Source organism: Carcharodon carcharias, chromosome 12 (genome assembly GCF_017639515.1).
Source record: "Carcharodon carcharias isolate sCarCar2 chromosome 12, sCarCar2.pri, whole genome shotgun sequence".
Classification (NCBI taxonomy): domain Eukaryota; kingdom Metazoa; phylum Chordata; class Chondrichthyes; order Lamniformes; family Lamnidae; genus Carcharodon; species Carcharodon carcharias.
In genome coordinates, this window is record NC_054478.1 from 121,859,069 (window position 1) to 121,872,713 (window position 13,645).

The 13,645-nt window shown below is 43.0% G+C and overlaps 1 protein-coding gene across 6 annotated transcripts in view; it reads right to left on the reverse strand.

Annotated features, from left to right (window-relative positions):
• Nucleotides 1–13,382, reverse strand: part of lss (lanosterol synthase (2,3-oxidosqualene-lanosterol cyclase)) — a 140,317-nt gene extending 126,935 nt beyond the window's left edge. The window contains exons 1-4 of one of the 6 annotated variants that reach the window (XM_041200564.1): nucleotides 13,266–13,294; nucleotides 5,997–6,220; nucleotides 890–1,028; nucleotides 259–367 (exon numbers count right to left, since the gene is read on the reverse strand). In XM_041200564.1, coding sequence (XP_041056498.1) covers nucleotides 259–367; nucleotides 890–1,028; nucleotides 5,997–6,191 — 443 coding nt within the window. In that variant the 5' untranslated portion in view covers nucleotides 6,192–6,220; nucleotides 13,266–13,294. Of the gene's footprint in view, nucleotides 1–258; nucleotides 368–889; nucleotides 1,029–5,996; nucleotides 6,221–13,265 lie in introns of all 6 variants that reach the window. The other 5 variants (XM_041200562.1, XM_041200566.1, XM_041200563.1 and 2 more) reach the window with 5 other exon arrangements.
• Between the last annotated feature and the right edge of the window lie 263 nt (nucleotides 13,383–13,645).

Genomic DNA, 13,645 nt, shown 5'->3' on the forward strand with positions numbered 1-13,645 from the left:
CCTTGCTAGAAGTATTGATTTCAACCCAAAATTGTGAATTCTGGTCCATCATATACTGTTGGAATAGCACAGAGGCTCAAGTCATCAGTGAACCTTAGCAGCCATTAGTAAATGAGCCCTTCACCTCTTTTCCTTAGGTTAGACCAGAATGCAGCCCAAGGAGCTACAGAAGGGGTGCAAACATAAGATCAGTTGATATAAGAACAAACTCAATCTCTCTTCACTATTGTAACTTGTTACAAATTTATGGGTACTTACAAACCCCAGCCTCCATCTGGAAGTTGTACTGAGCGGAGATATCGAACCATTTCCTCCTTTTGAGCCTCTGTCAATGATATCTTTGCTACATGACATGTAATCAGGAGCCCTAAAAGGAGATGTCATTAGTTAAAGAAAAAACAATTTTTTTCTTGACTTTTGTTTTGAAACTGTCAATTATATTTAACCACCTCATGCCCAGAATTGAAAGCATCCTTCTGGGGTTAACATGGGCTCAACAATTGAGTTCCTCATTTCCCAATCTTAGTAGTGCAATTAGGGAAATGCCTTGCATGTTTTCTGGGCAAAGAAGGAAGCTTCAAGAAAGTAGATAACGTTACTCTTGCTTCTCTCTCCTTACTAGTCCTGATGAGATTTGGGGTGTGATGCAAGGAGATACAAATGGAAAAAAAAAGTCAAAATGAACCCCATGCCTAAACACAAACACTATATACATGACCTCTCAACACTCCATTCTCCAGTCTGTTGTGGTCCCAACTTCATTGGAAATATTGGGCTTTAAGGTGGATTTGTTCTGTAAACTCCTTTCCCTGGGCTCGATGGGATCAAAAACCAGCATGTCCAACAGGAAGTGTACCCAAGGTCCATTTCCATAATGTTCTTGACTAACCTGGTAGAAGGAAGAGTGGTCCACCATAGTCTCCAGCCCAATGTCCATCCTCAGCCTGTAATTGTGCATAAAACTTCATTCCCTGTAGAACTGCCTCTTCTGGTGTACCAGCACTTGGTAAATCTCTGGTAAATTTACTCTGAAACATCAAGACATGTTTTATACACAATGATATTTGTAAATGACAAAGTTGAGATCTCTGCCATTATTGCACTAGGTTTAATGTCTGGCTAAGAATGATATGAGTTGGTGGATTTCAGAGCGCACCCCTATGCAGGGTCACCTTTTGCCTTTAAAACATCTGTATAGTTTGCTTTAAATGCTCAGTTACTATTGCTGCCATTTACTTTTAGTTTCATCAGTGAGTGAAGACATTGCTAGAAAAATGGACAGGCTGGGAGAAGTTAAAGACAATATGGTGAGATTTAAAATCTGTACTTTCAAAAGCTAAAGCAACAAAGTTAATTTTTACTGATATGAATCCAGCTCCCAGGTTCAGTAATTCCTTCCAGATGGTGTTGCCCTGTGTTACTAACTCTATAGGTGATATGCATTAACCCAAATCTCTCTCACTCGAACTTTTTTATTATTCTTTGGGGTTTGTGGCGCTGGCAAGGCCAGCATTTGATGCCCATCCCTAATTGCCCTTGAACTGAGAGGCTTGCTAGACTTTGAGAGCAGTTAAGAGTCAACCACATTGCTGTGGATCTGGAATCACGTAGGACAAGGCAAGGACTGCAGATTTCCCTCCATAAAAGACATTAGTGAACCAGATGGGTTTATGACAATTGGTGGTAGTTTCATGGTCATCATCATGGAGACTAGCTTTTCAATTCACGCTTTTAATTAAATTTAAATCCCACCAGCTGCCATGCGGGATGTGAACCAGTGTCCCCAGCAATTACCTGGGCCTCTGGATTACTAGTCTAGTGACATTACCACTTGGCCACTGTATCCCCTATAGGTACTCAGGAACACTTCCCTTCTCAGCATTGGTATGTTTCTGACCTGAAGTTCACTGATCTTAAATTGAGTGTCCTCAGACTCAGGAACAGCAACTGTTCCTAATCTGCACTTTGTACATTAAAAATTACATTTCTACAAATGTTATTCCAGTTGCCATGCATGTTTAGCTTCAGTGTCCCTTCTCAGTTACATTCCAACTGGATTGTCAAACCTGGTGTGATGTATTCAGGTTTCAACACAGGACCTCCAGTTGCACTTCCACGCTCCCTCTATTAATCACTTGATACATGCTTCATTGGACTGCACTATCTTCCCACACCAACTGGAAAGATAATATGCTCTTTGTTATTTGCTTGGATGGCTTTTGGCTGTCAATCAAAGAGCCTCTTTCTGCCCTCTAGTTCCTTTTTTTTGATAATTGCACAGATAGCAACTCTAGTGTTCTTTGCCTCTCCCAAAGAATAGTTCAGAAGTAGAAGGGATCAGTCAGGAGGGAAGATGCAAGGCTGTTTAAGATGGGTTTGAAGTGCATGTACATAAAAATGCATGTGGTCAATCAGGTTGTCGAGCTGCAGGCATAAGTCACCACATGGCACTATGATATAGTGATAATAAGAGACCCAGTTCAAAGAAGTGGAGGATTGGGAACCTAAAATTCCTGGTTACAAGATATTCAGCAATGATAAATTTGGATAAAAAGGAGGGTGATGCAATATTAATCACAAACTGTTATAGCAGTGGATGTTGGGAAAGGAAACAGTTAACTCACAAAGGAGTTCAATTGGTAATTATTAACTAGCTAAGTGCTGACCTGAATGTATAAGAGAAAACTGATGAGACAAGTTCTTTGTAGAGTTATATGGCCCAAAAATAAAACACTGTTGAAAGAAGCCAGTATTTATCTTTATTTCAAGTAGGTATTGTGACTGTTAGTGGTAGCAGAGGATGGTTCTTCCTGCTTGTAAGAGAAAAATTAGAAACTAAGCTTTCTTCAGACAAAAGATAGTATTTGGAGTTAACTTTAAGAGTGGTTTGAAGTAACTTTGGAGAATGGCTCAATTAAAATGTAGAGTTTCAGGGTATGATTACCCGTCAACATTTTGGGAGTGAACCATATGAGCAATGGAAGAATGAAGTAACTATGGACACTGGTTACATCCTTGCCAAAAAAAAAACAAGGATTGGCCTTGGCACTTTGCATCTTATTTTGATTTTGTATGGTAACCAAAGTATTTTCAGAGTTGGAACCTGACCATTTGAACACGGATGAAGGTTTGGAAATATTATTAGATTTTATGGTTAAGATTTATCAGAAGAATGACTTGAAGTGCTTACGAAGTGTGGAAATGATTTTGACAAATTTAGAAAGTTGGAGGATGGTTCCACAGAAGATTACATAATGGAATTCGGTAGACAATATGCAAGATTGCAAAAGTTCCATCCAGAAATTCCTCAATCAGTGCTGGCATTTAAAGAATTGAATATGGACAGGCTTCTAGTTTTGATGGGAGTTAAATCTGTGAAAGGCATGACTAAAGCAGATGTCAAAAGGTCTTTAAACAAAACAAATAAAAAAATCCTTGGAAAACATTCTTTTCTGGAAGTGTTTATGGCACAAATGGGCCATTTGGCAGTAAGACAGAAAATGGAGGATACAATGTTAATGGGATGGCAAAATAGTCTAAACAGGACTAACATTTGGAAGCAAATGGGCGTATTAGTGAGAGGCAGCATGGTTTTGTGAAGGGTAGGTCGTGCCTCACTAACTTGATCAAGTTTTTCGAGGAAGTGACAAAGATGATCGACGATGGAAGGGCAGTGGATGTTATATACATGGATTTCAGTAAGGCCTTTGACAAGGTTCCTCATGGCAGACTGGTACAGAAGGTAAAGTTACACGGGATCAAAGGTGAGCTGGCAAGATGGATACAGAATTGGCTTGGTCATGGAAGACAGAGGATAGCAGTGGAAGGGTGCTTTTCTAAATGGAGAGCTGTGACTAGTGGTGTTCTGCAGGGATCAGTGCTGGGACCTTTGCTGTTTGTGGTATACATAAATGATTTGGAGAAAAATGTAACTGGGCTAATTAGTAAGTTTACAGACGGCACTAAGATTGGAGGAGTTATAGATAGGAAAGAGGATTGTCAAAGGATACAACGGGATATAGATCGGTTGGAGACTTGGGCGGAGAAATAGCAGATGGAGGCGGAGAAATAGCAGATGGAGTTTAATCGTGACAAATGCGAAGTAATGCATTTTGGAAGATCTAATACAGGTAGGAATTATACAGTAAATGGCAGAACCCTTAAGTGCATTGACAGGCAGAGGGATCTGGGTGTACAGGTCCACAGGTCACAAAATGGCAACGCAGGTGGATAAGGTAGTCACGAAGGCATATGGCATGCTTGCCTTCATTGGCAGGGGTATCGAGTATAAAAGCTAAGAAGTCATGCTGCAGCTGTATAGAACATTGGTTAGGCCACACTTGGAACATTGCATGCAATTCTGGTCACCACATTACCAGAAAGATATGGAGGCATTGGAGAGGATGCAGAGAAGGTTTACCAGGATGCTGCCTGGTCTGGAGGTTATTAGCTATGAGGAGAGGTTGGAGAAACTCGGATTGTTCTCACTAGAGCGACGGAGATTGAAGGACGACTTGATAGAAGTTTACAAAATTATGAGTGGCATGGACAGAGTAGATAGTCAGAAGCTTTTTCCCAGGGTGGAAGAGTCAATTACTAGGGGACATAGATTTAAGGTAAGAAGAGAAAACTATAGAGATGATGTGCAGGGCAAGTTTTTTTATGCAGAGGGTGGTGAGTGTCTGGAATTCGCTGCCAGAGGTGGTAGTGGAAGCAGGTACGATAGTGGTGTTTAAGGGGCAGCTTGACAAATACATGAATAGGATGGGAAGAGGGATACGGACCCCGGAAGTGCAAAATATTTTAATTGACAGGCAATATGATCGGCACAGGCTTGGAGGGCCGAAGGGCCTGTTCCTGTGCTGTACTTTTCTTTTTTCTAATAAATGATAGGCAGTATGAATTTTCAAAGGGGCAGCATAGAGGAAAAATAGTAAATGAGATAAAGTTTAGAATATTAGTATATTCTATCAGACTGGCCCAGGTATAGTGACACCTGGTGAATTAGGATCACTGCCTTTTTTTGATACATATTATAACACAGACAGGACATTCAAAATTTGAGGATGACACAATCAGGAATGTAATAAACAATGAGGAGGATAGTAAAAGACTTCAAGAGGCCATAAACATACTGGTGAAATGGGCAGATACTTGGCAGATTAATTTCAACAAAGAAGAATGAGGAATATGAACTAAATGGTGCAATTTTAAAGGGAGTGCAGGAATAGAGAAACTTGAGGGGTGCAAGAACACAGATCTTTCCTGTGGCAGGGAAAACTAAAAGCTGTTAAAATATATGCTAAAGATATGTGTTTTGTTATCAATAGGGTAGCAAAGTACAAAAGCAAGGAAATTGTTAAACCTTTAGAAAACATTGGTTATGCTCTAGGTGGAGTATTGTGTCCAATTCTGGACACCGTACTTTGGGAAGGATGCCAAGACCTTGGCTAGAGTGTAGAGGAAATTTTATGGAATATTATCACAGATGAAAGACTTAAGTTATGTGGAGAGGCTAGAGAAGCTGCTTTAAAAGCAGTGAAAGTTAAGAGATTTGATAGAGGTGTTCAAAAATCATGAATGATTTTAATATGCGGAAATAGGGAGAAACTGCCTCCAGTGGCAGAAGACTCAGTACCAGAGGATACAGATTTAAGATTATTGACAAAAGATCCAGAGCTAACATGTCGAGTTTTATGTCGAGTTGTTGTGGTCTGGCTAAGTATTTGATGGAGACCAATTTACAGCCATGTGATGATAGGGATCGACTGGATAGCACTGGCACGATGGATCGAATGATAGCCTCCTGTGCTGTATCATTCTATTAATACAGAAGTTGAAAGAGATTGCAATGAGTTTTTGTTTTCAATGTGACTTCTGACTTTGCTTTTACAGTGCCTGATATAAATAAATTTATGGGTTGTATATAATGATGGCTGTACATATTTCTTTGAAAACAGATCAACATGGAAATACACAACACTAAAAGTACATACAGTGTTGAGTCCCAAAGAATGCAGCTCCAGCATTGTTTGAGGCCTGTCTTCTGCATCTCTGTAGTCGATGTACCTCCAGGTCTGTCTGCCCTCAACATTAGACAGTCTCCAGCGGGTCAGGTCTGTAGCTGGCTCGGTTTTATACGGACCACCTCTTCTGCGCAAACACCTGTGAACAGGGGAAATGCACATCATGTGGAGCTGACCCAACTCCGGTATTCATCCTGTCGGAACCAAGAAATCACTGATGGCCATGTGCATTCTTACTTAATTTTTCCCTAATCCTCAAATGCACAGCTGGAAAAATAACATCTGCAAATTCCTTCCTGAAGATGTTCCATTCTGCTTTTTTAAAAAACCGTCAGAGGCCTTTGAAACTACATTCTGTTTGGCCTTTTCCAATGTTTGAGTCAGTAAAAACAGCAAGTATCTGTGGGGTAAAGAATGCTCAGGATTGCATCCCCAAACTCTGCTAAAAAAATGGCATATCTCAGCTGAACATTAGTCAGATTCCTATAACTGTCCTCAGTGCCTTGGGTTAGAATCATAGGAAGTTTATGGCACAGAAAGTGGCCACTTGACCCATCATGTCTGTGCCAGCTGAAAAACTAGACACCCAGCCTAGTTCTACTTTCCAGCATTTCATCTGTAGCCCAGCACGTTATGGCACTTCAGGTGCATATCCAGATACCTTCTTAAATGAATTGAAGGTTTCTGCCTCTACCATTCAGACTGAGTTCCAGAGCTGCTCTCCCCACCCTCCAACACTCTGGGTGAAAAAATGTATCAATATCTCCCCTCTAATCTTTCTACCAATCACTTTAAATCTGTCTCCGGTCACTGACCTCTCTGGTAAAGTAAATAGGCCCTTCCCATCCACTCTATGCAGGCCCCTCACAATTTGGTGCATCTAAATCAAATCTCCTTGCAGCTTCTTCTGTTCCATGGAGAACAATCCCAGCCTATCCAATCTTTCCTTATGGCTGCAATTTTCCAGTCCTGGCAACATCCTCCTAAATCTCTTTACGCTTCTAATGCAAATATATCCTTTCTGTAATGAGGTGGTCAGAACTGCACACAGTACTCAAGTTATGACCTAATGTTTAACATAGTTCCAGCATAACCTTCCTGCTCTCTTATATTCTCTGCCTCAGCTAATAAATGAAAGGATTCCATTTGCCACCTCAAACACCTTTTCAACCTCTCCTGCTACATTCAGGAATCTGTGGGCATTCACCCCAAGCTCTCACGTCCTCTACATTTCTCAGTAATCTCCCATTTATTATTATATAATCCTTTGTCTTGTTTGACCTCCCCAAATGCATCACCTCACACTGGTTTGAACTCCATTGGCCACTTTTCTGTCCACCTGACCAGCCCACTGATAGCTTCCTGCAGTCTACAGCAATTTTCCTTGCTATTTACTGCGGCGTGTGGGTTTCTGCAGTGCACAGCAATCCTCCTCATTATCTACTGTGCCAGGATGGGTAGTGGAATTCAATCTGCCTATGTTTCCACTTCTTAACGCTTGAAGTCACATCTGAGGACAAGAGCTTGACAGTGAAAACTCCCATAGGAAAGACAGATCATTATGAAGAGAGATCCATAAACATAATACAGAAGGTCAACAGGTGCCTGGCAGGGAGAGTTGGGAGAAAGGAAGGCAAGAAAAGCCACAGCTACCATCAACCAACTATACTCTACCACTTGATATATCTCAGACTCAACCTTGCTGTCTTGCACCTGGATCTTTACATCTCAGTTTAGATAAAGCTACATTCTCCAAAGCTTGAAGCACAGATCAACCACAGGTTGCAATGTGAACTGAGTGCAAAGTTGAGAATTTGGCAAGAGCGGGACTCCCTGGTAAGTAGAAGCTGAATAGAAAAAGCTGAAATTTAGTTTAACATTTAGAATTTGTTAGAACTTTTTATAAACAGTAAGGAACTGTAAGTCAGTTAGCAGGTAATCAGCTGAATAGCAGGTAATTACTGCAAGCAGAAAGCTGACTGAGCAGTTGTACCTTGGGTGTGCCTCAGTGTTTATGAAGGTAGAAGGTATATGCTCAAGCACAGATCGCAACTTCAACTGAATGCAGAATGAACAAGTGGAGAATTTGGTGAAGAGGGGGTATGGAGATGCTCCATGTCCTGGTTTGTGTAAGCTTGAGGCAGTAAGGATTTAAAACTTTGTTCAGTGTTTTAGTACTTAGTGCAAATTAGTGTGTAAAAGAAAAATTAAAACTATTAAAAAGCAATTAGCTATAAATAAAAATACTAAGATGTCTGCAGTAAGGAGGAGTTTGTGGACAGCAAGACTGTCGAGGGGAACGCATCAGCTGTAGATGTCTCCACTTTAAATCTCTCCAGCTTGGAGTCATTGGGTTGCAGTGCAAGTTTGGAGACACTCCAGTATAGAGACAGGGAGAAACGTCAGAACAGTTTGCTTCAGGTTTTGGCCACACCTCACAGAGGTACAGGACCAAAAGAGGACTCAAGTGACCAATAATAGTGCAAAGGGAATCCAGGCGAGATAGAGAACAGGGATGTGCAGAAACTCAATCCTAACAATGTACTTGCAATGGAATGTTACAGGGATAGACAGAAAGCAGACAATGGCATCTTGGTGTCATAAAATTACTGTGACACACAAGATTTATCACTATTTTGCCATTAGTCGCTTCATTACTATTATTTTGCTTACATTAATTTGGGTGAATCCCTGTCCCTGATTCAACATTAGTTTCCTTGGGATTTCTGACATGCAGACAACCTCTTCGGTAAATAATGATGCAAAGTAATTATTCAACTTGTCTACTATTTCCTCACTTTCATTGACAACATCATTGTTCAGTTTTCAAAAGGCCCATATTTCTCCTAACCGCCCTCTTTTCCCTAATACTGTAAAAATGTGTTGATTTGGAGAACGCTCGCAAGTTCCTTTTCCTACTCCTTTCTGAAATGCTTACTCTGTTTTATCACCCTCTGTTCTTTATCTCCTATTTACAAGGATGATTTTTTTCCTGCATATCTTTTCTTCTTTTATTTTTATATTGCCTCTTACCTCCTTCACAGTCCAGTTTGGCAAGTAGAGCTGTTGCGTCCCAGAGGTATAAACTGGTTCTGTGTTATATTAACTTCTTCTTTGAATTTCTCCCACTGATTATCTGTCCTTTTACCCATTAACAGTTTTGTCCAGTCTCTGTATCATCACATTGAAGTCAGCCTTACCGAAGTCTAAAATCTTAGTTTCCGTTTTGCTTTTCTTCCCCTTCAAGAGCGAATGTTGAACTCTATCTTATGATTAATGTTCAAGCTACGTATGGTTGCCACCTAAATTTGGCTCATTACTTATACTAAATCTAATATGGCTTGCTGCTTGTTGGTACTCTGAACACACAAAACAATTTTCTCTTAAATCTATGCTGGCCTGACTTTATTAATCTAGCTTTATCCAATGTCTATTCATTTTCTCTTAGATTGTTTTTAAAAGTTTTTCCACCACCAATGAATGGTACAAAAACCGAAAATGCTGGAAATACTCAGCAGATCTAACCGCATCTATGGAGAGAAAAACAAAATTAACGTTTTTGAGTCCGTATGACTCTTCTTCAGAGCTAAAGAAAAGTAAAATGTGATGAAATTCAAGGCTATGGGCCAAGTGCTGGTAAGTGGGATTCGGTAGATAGGTCAAGTGTTTCTCACGTGTCGGTGAAACTCGATGGGCCGAAGGGCCTCTCCTGCACTGTGATTCTGAAATTTATACTGTTTAAGGGGGCTGGATAGAGGGCCAGTGATAGGTGGGGGCAAAGGAGAGATTGCCAAAGATGTCATGAACAAAAAGACAAAGGGGTGTTAATGGTAGTGGCACTAGCTAAACAATGGTGGCATTAAGGTCAGAAAGCAGAACGTGATAACAGTAGGATAAGGGTAAGCACTCTGGAAAGTAGGACATGAACAAGTGACAGATGGCCCTTGTGGGGGTGGGATGGGGGAGGGGGACGGTGGTGGGGATAAAACAATGAATGAAAATAAATAAGTCGATTAAAAAAAAATAAAATGAATATTGAAAAAAGGTGGATAAAAAGGGGTGAGGATGGAGGAAAAAGTTCATGGTCTGAAGAAGTTGAACTCAATGCTTAGTCCAGAAGGCTGTAAAGTGTCTAATCGGAAGGAGGTGCTGTTCCTCCAGTTTGCCTTGGGCTTCACTGGAACATTGCAGCAAGCCAAGGACGGACATGTGGGCACAAGGGAAGGGTGGTGTGTTGAAATGGCAAGGGACAGGAAGGTCTGGGTCATGCTTACAGACAGACCGAAGGTGTTCCGCAAAGCTGTCACCCAGTCTGCTTTTGGTCTCTCCAATGTAGAGGAGACCACATTGGCAGCAGAGAATGCAGTAGGCCAAATTGAAGGAGGTGCAAGTGAAGTGCACCTTCACCCAAAAGGAGTTTTTGGGCCCTTGGACGGTGAGGAGGTAAAAGGGCAGGTTTTGCACCTACATGGGAAGGTGCCTTAGGAGGGGGATGAGGTGTTGGGGGTGATGAAGGAGTGGACCAGGGTGTCCTGGAGGGAACAGTCCTTACGGAATGCCGACTGGGGGTGGGTGAAGCGAAGAGGTGGTTGGTGGTGGCATCATGCTGGAGTTGGCGGAAATGGCAGAGGATGATCTTTTGAATGCGGAGGCTGGTGGGGTGTAAAGTGAGGACAGGGGGGACCCTATCATGGTTCTGGGAGGGAGGGGAAGGTGTTAGGGCAGAGACACGGGCAATGGGTCAGGCACGGATGCGGGCCCTGTCAACCACAGTGGGTGGGAGATCTCTGTGAAGGGAGACATGTCAGAAGTGCCATTTTGGAAAGTGGCATCATCAGAACAGAGGCGAAGGAACTGAGAGAATGGGATGGAGTCCTTACAGGAAGCGGGGTGTGAGGAGCTGTAGTCGAGGTAGCTGTGGAAGTCGGTGGGCTTGTAATTAATATTGGTGGACAGTCTATCACCTGAAATGGAGACCAAGAGGTCAAGGAAGGGAAGTGCCGGAGGTGGACCATGTGAAAGTGATGGAGGGGTGGAAATTGGAAGCAAAATTGATACATTTTCCCAAGTCCAGACAAGAGCATGAAGTGGCACCGATCAATCATCGATGTACCAAAAGAAAGAGTTGTGGAAGGGGGCCTGAGTAGGACTGGAACAAGGAATGTTCCACATTCCCCATAAAGAGACAGGCATAACTGTCTATGCGGGTACCCACAGCTACACCTTTTGGAGGAAGAGAGACAAGTTTAAGGAGAAATCGTTCAGCGAGAAAACAAGTTCAACTAGACGGAGGAGAATGGTGGTGGATGGGGACTGTTTGGTCTCTGTTCGAGAAAGAAGCGGTCAGCCCATGGACCATTCTGGTGGGAGATGCAGGTGTAGAGGGACATCCACAGTGAAGAGGAAATTGTTGATGTGATGTAGGGCATAAGAGGAATTGCAGATGTAGGTGGGGAGAGACTGGACAAAGGGGGAGAGAACGGAGTCAAGGTAGGAAGAAATGAGTTCCATGGGGCAGGAACAGGTTGATACAATCGGTCTACTGGGACAGTCCTGTTTGTGGATTTGGGAGAGGAGGCAGAAGCAAGTTGTCAGGAGTTGGGAGACTGAGGTTGGAAGCTGTGGAGGGAAGATCTCCAAAGGAGATGAGGTCAGTGACAGTCCTGGAAATAATGGCTTGATATTCGGTCATGGACCAGGGGGAGGTAGGACGAAGTGTCAGAGTTGGTGCTCAGCCACTGCAAGGTAGAGGTCAGTACACTAGACAACAACAGCATTCCTTAGTACCTGAAAGGAAGGGACAAGGTTTCTTGTTAAGGCAGCGAATGAGACAAAGAGTAAAATGAAACTGGGGACAAGGACAGCTTTGTGATAGGTGAGTCAGTGTTGCTGGAGGGAGAGGTCGAGTGTGTTCAAATGGCTGTGCATGGCACTGAGTGAGATCTCAGGATGCAGTGAGAACAGCAGTCCGAGGAGTGTTGTATGTCCCGGAGATACCTATAATCCTGGGTGGATTTGAAACATGAGGGATGGAACTTCTGTTGGAATCCACAAGGGGTAATTTGGAGACGGGGACAGTCACTGAGGAAGGAAATATGGATATGAAAGTGAGTTTTGGTAAACACCTTGTCAAACACCAAGTGTAAACAGTATAAATTTCATCACATTTTTATTTCTCTTTTGCTCTGAAGAGGACTCATACGGACTTGAACCATTAGCATCTGTGGAGAGAAAAACAGTTGTTAGACCTGAGTTTTTCCAGTATTTTCTGTTTGTGTTTCAGATTTCCAGCACCCACAGTATTTTGCTCTTACCAATGAATGGTAAACTGACTGGATATAATTGAGAGCTTTATCCTTGTTTTTTGGAACAAGGATGTAACATTTGCAATCTTCCAGTCCTTTGGGCAGCACTCTTGTACCTAAGGATTGGAAGATTATGACTATTGGATTGGAAACTGCAGCAGCTCTATCCTTTCTTTACTTAGAAACTTTCTGAAATGAAGTTAGGAAACACTTCTACACAAAGGATGGTAGTGGTTTGGAACTCTCTTCTGCAGATGACAATCGATGCTTGTTAATGATTATTTAAAAATTTTGATGGCTTGTCAAACCAAATGTACCAAAGGAGATGAAGCGATGGCACGTATGGAGTTAGGTTACAGGTCAATCACTAACTCTGAGTCACAGAACAGACTTGTGCACTCCACCTGTTTCTGTAACTTCCCAACATCCCCAAGATTAATATTAGAGACAGTCAGAAGCTGAACACGTCTGTTGATGGAATAGAAACAAAAATGATTATGTGCAAAAAGTAGTATCGCCAAGTCTGGGTTTTAGATGGAGTGAAGGAAGAGGCCAGAGTCAGGAAGGTTTGGAAAAGGAGCCAGAGGATCAGAAACTAGGATGAGTCACAAGATCAAAAGGGGTGATGCAAAGGGAATGGGAAAGGTGATGGTGGGGAGAAAAAGGGAAACACGGGAGGCGGGAGAGACGCGGGGGCGGAGACGCGGGGGGGGGAGACGCGGCGGGGTGGGGGGGGGGGGGCCACGGGGCTGATGAAGGGGGTCATGGTGCAGAAACTGGTTCAGGGTAAAGATAGATAAACAGAATTTGGAGCCGCTGGGAGTCCCCTCAGCGGCTGCCCGTTATTCGACAGGAGCATGGCACCGCCAGCCCTTCCCGGCACCCGCAGCGGGCCCTGTCCCCCACTTTTCCCCGGTCTTAGAAGCGGACTCACCCTTGCGGCAGAACCTCCATTACACCTTCCGCTCCGCAACCTCGCGCCGATTGCGGTTAGGGCGGTCCCGCGAGAGGGTCAGCTGACCATGAGCCGAGAGGGCGACCATTCAGGTCGCCACACTAGCGTGCGCCATACTCCGATCGGCCAATAAATGGAGAACGGGGCTGTGTTTACAGCCCGCAGGTGGCCAATGAGAAGGAGGTAGGCTGTGTTCCCAGTCTCACGACACCCAATCGGCGATTTGTTGTTTGGCTTCGAGTAACCAATGATCAGTCGGCTATAGAGCTGGGAAGGCGGGGTCTGAGGGAGCACTAAAACAAAAACAGAATTACCTGGAAAAACTCAGCAGGTCTGGCAGCATCGGCGGAGAAGAAAAG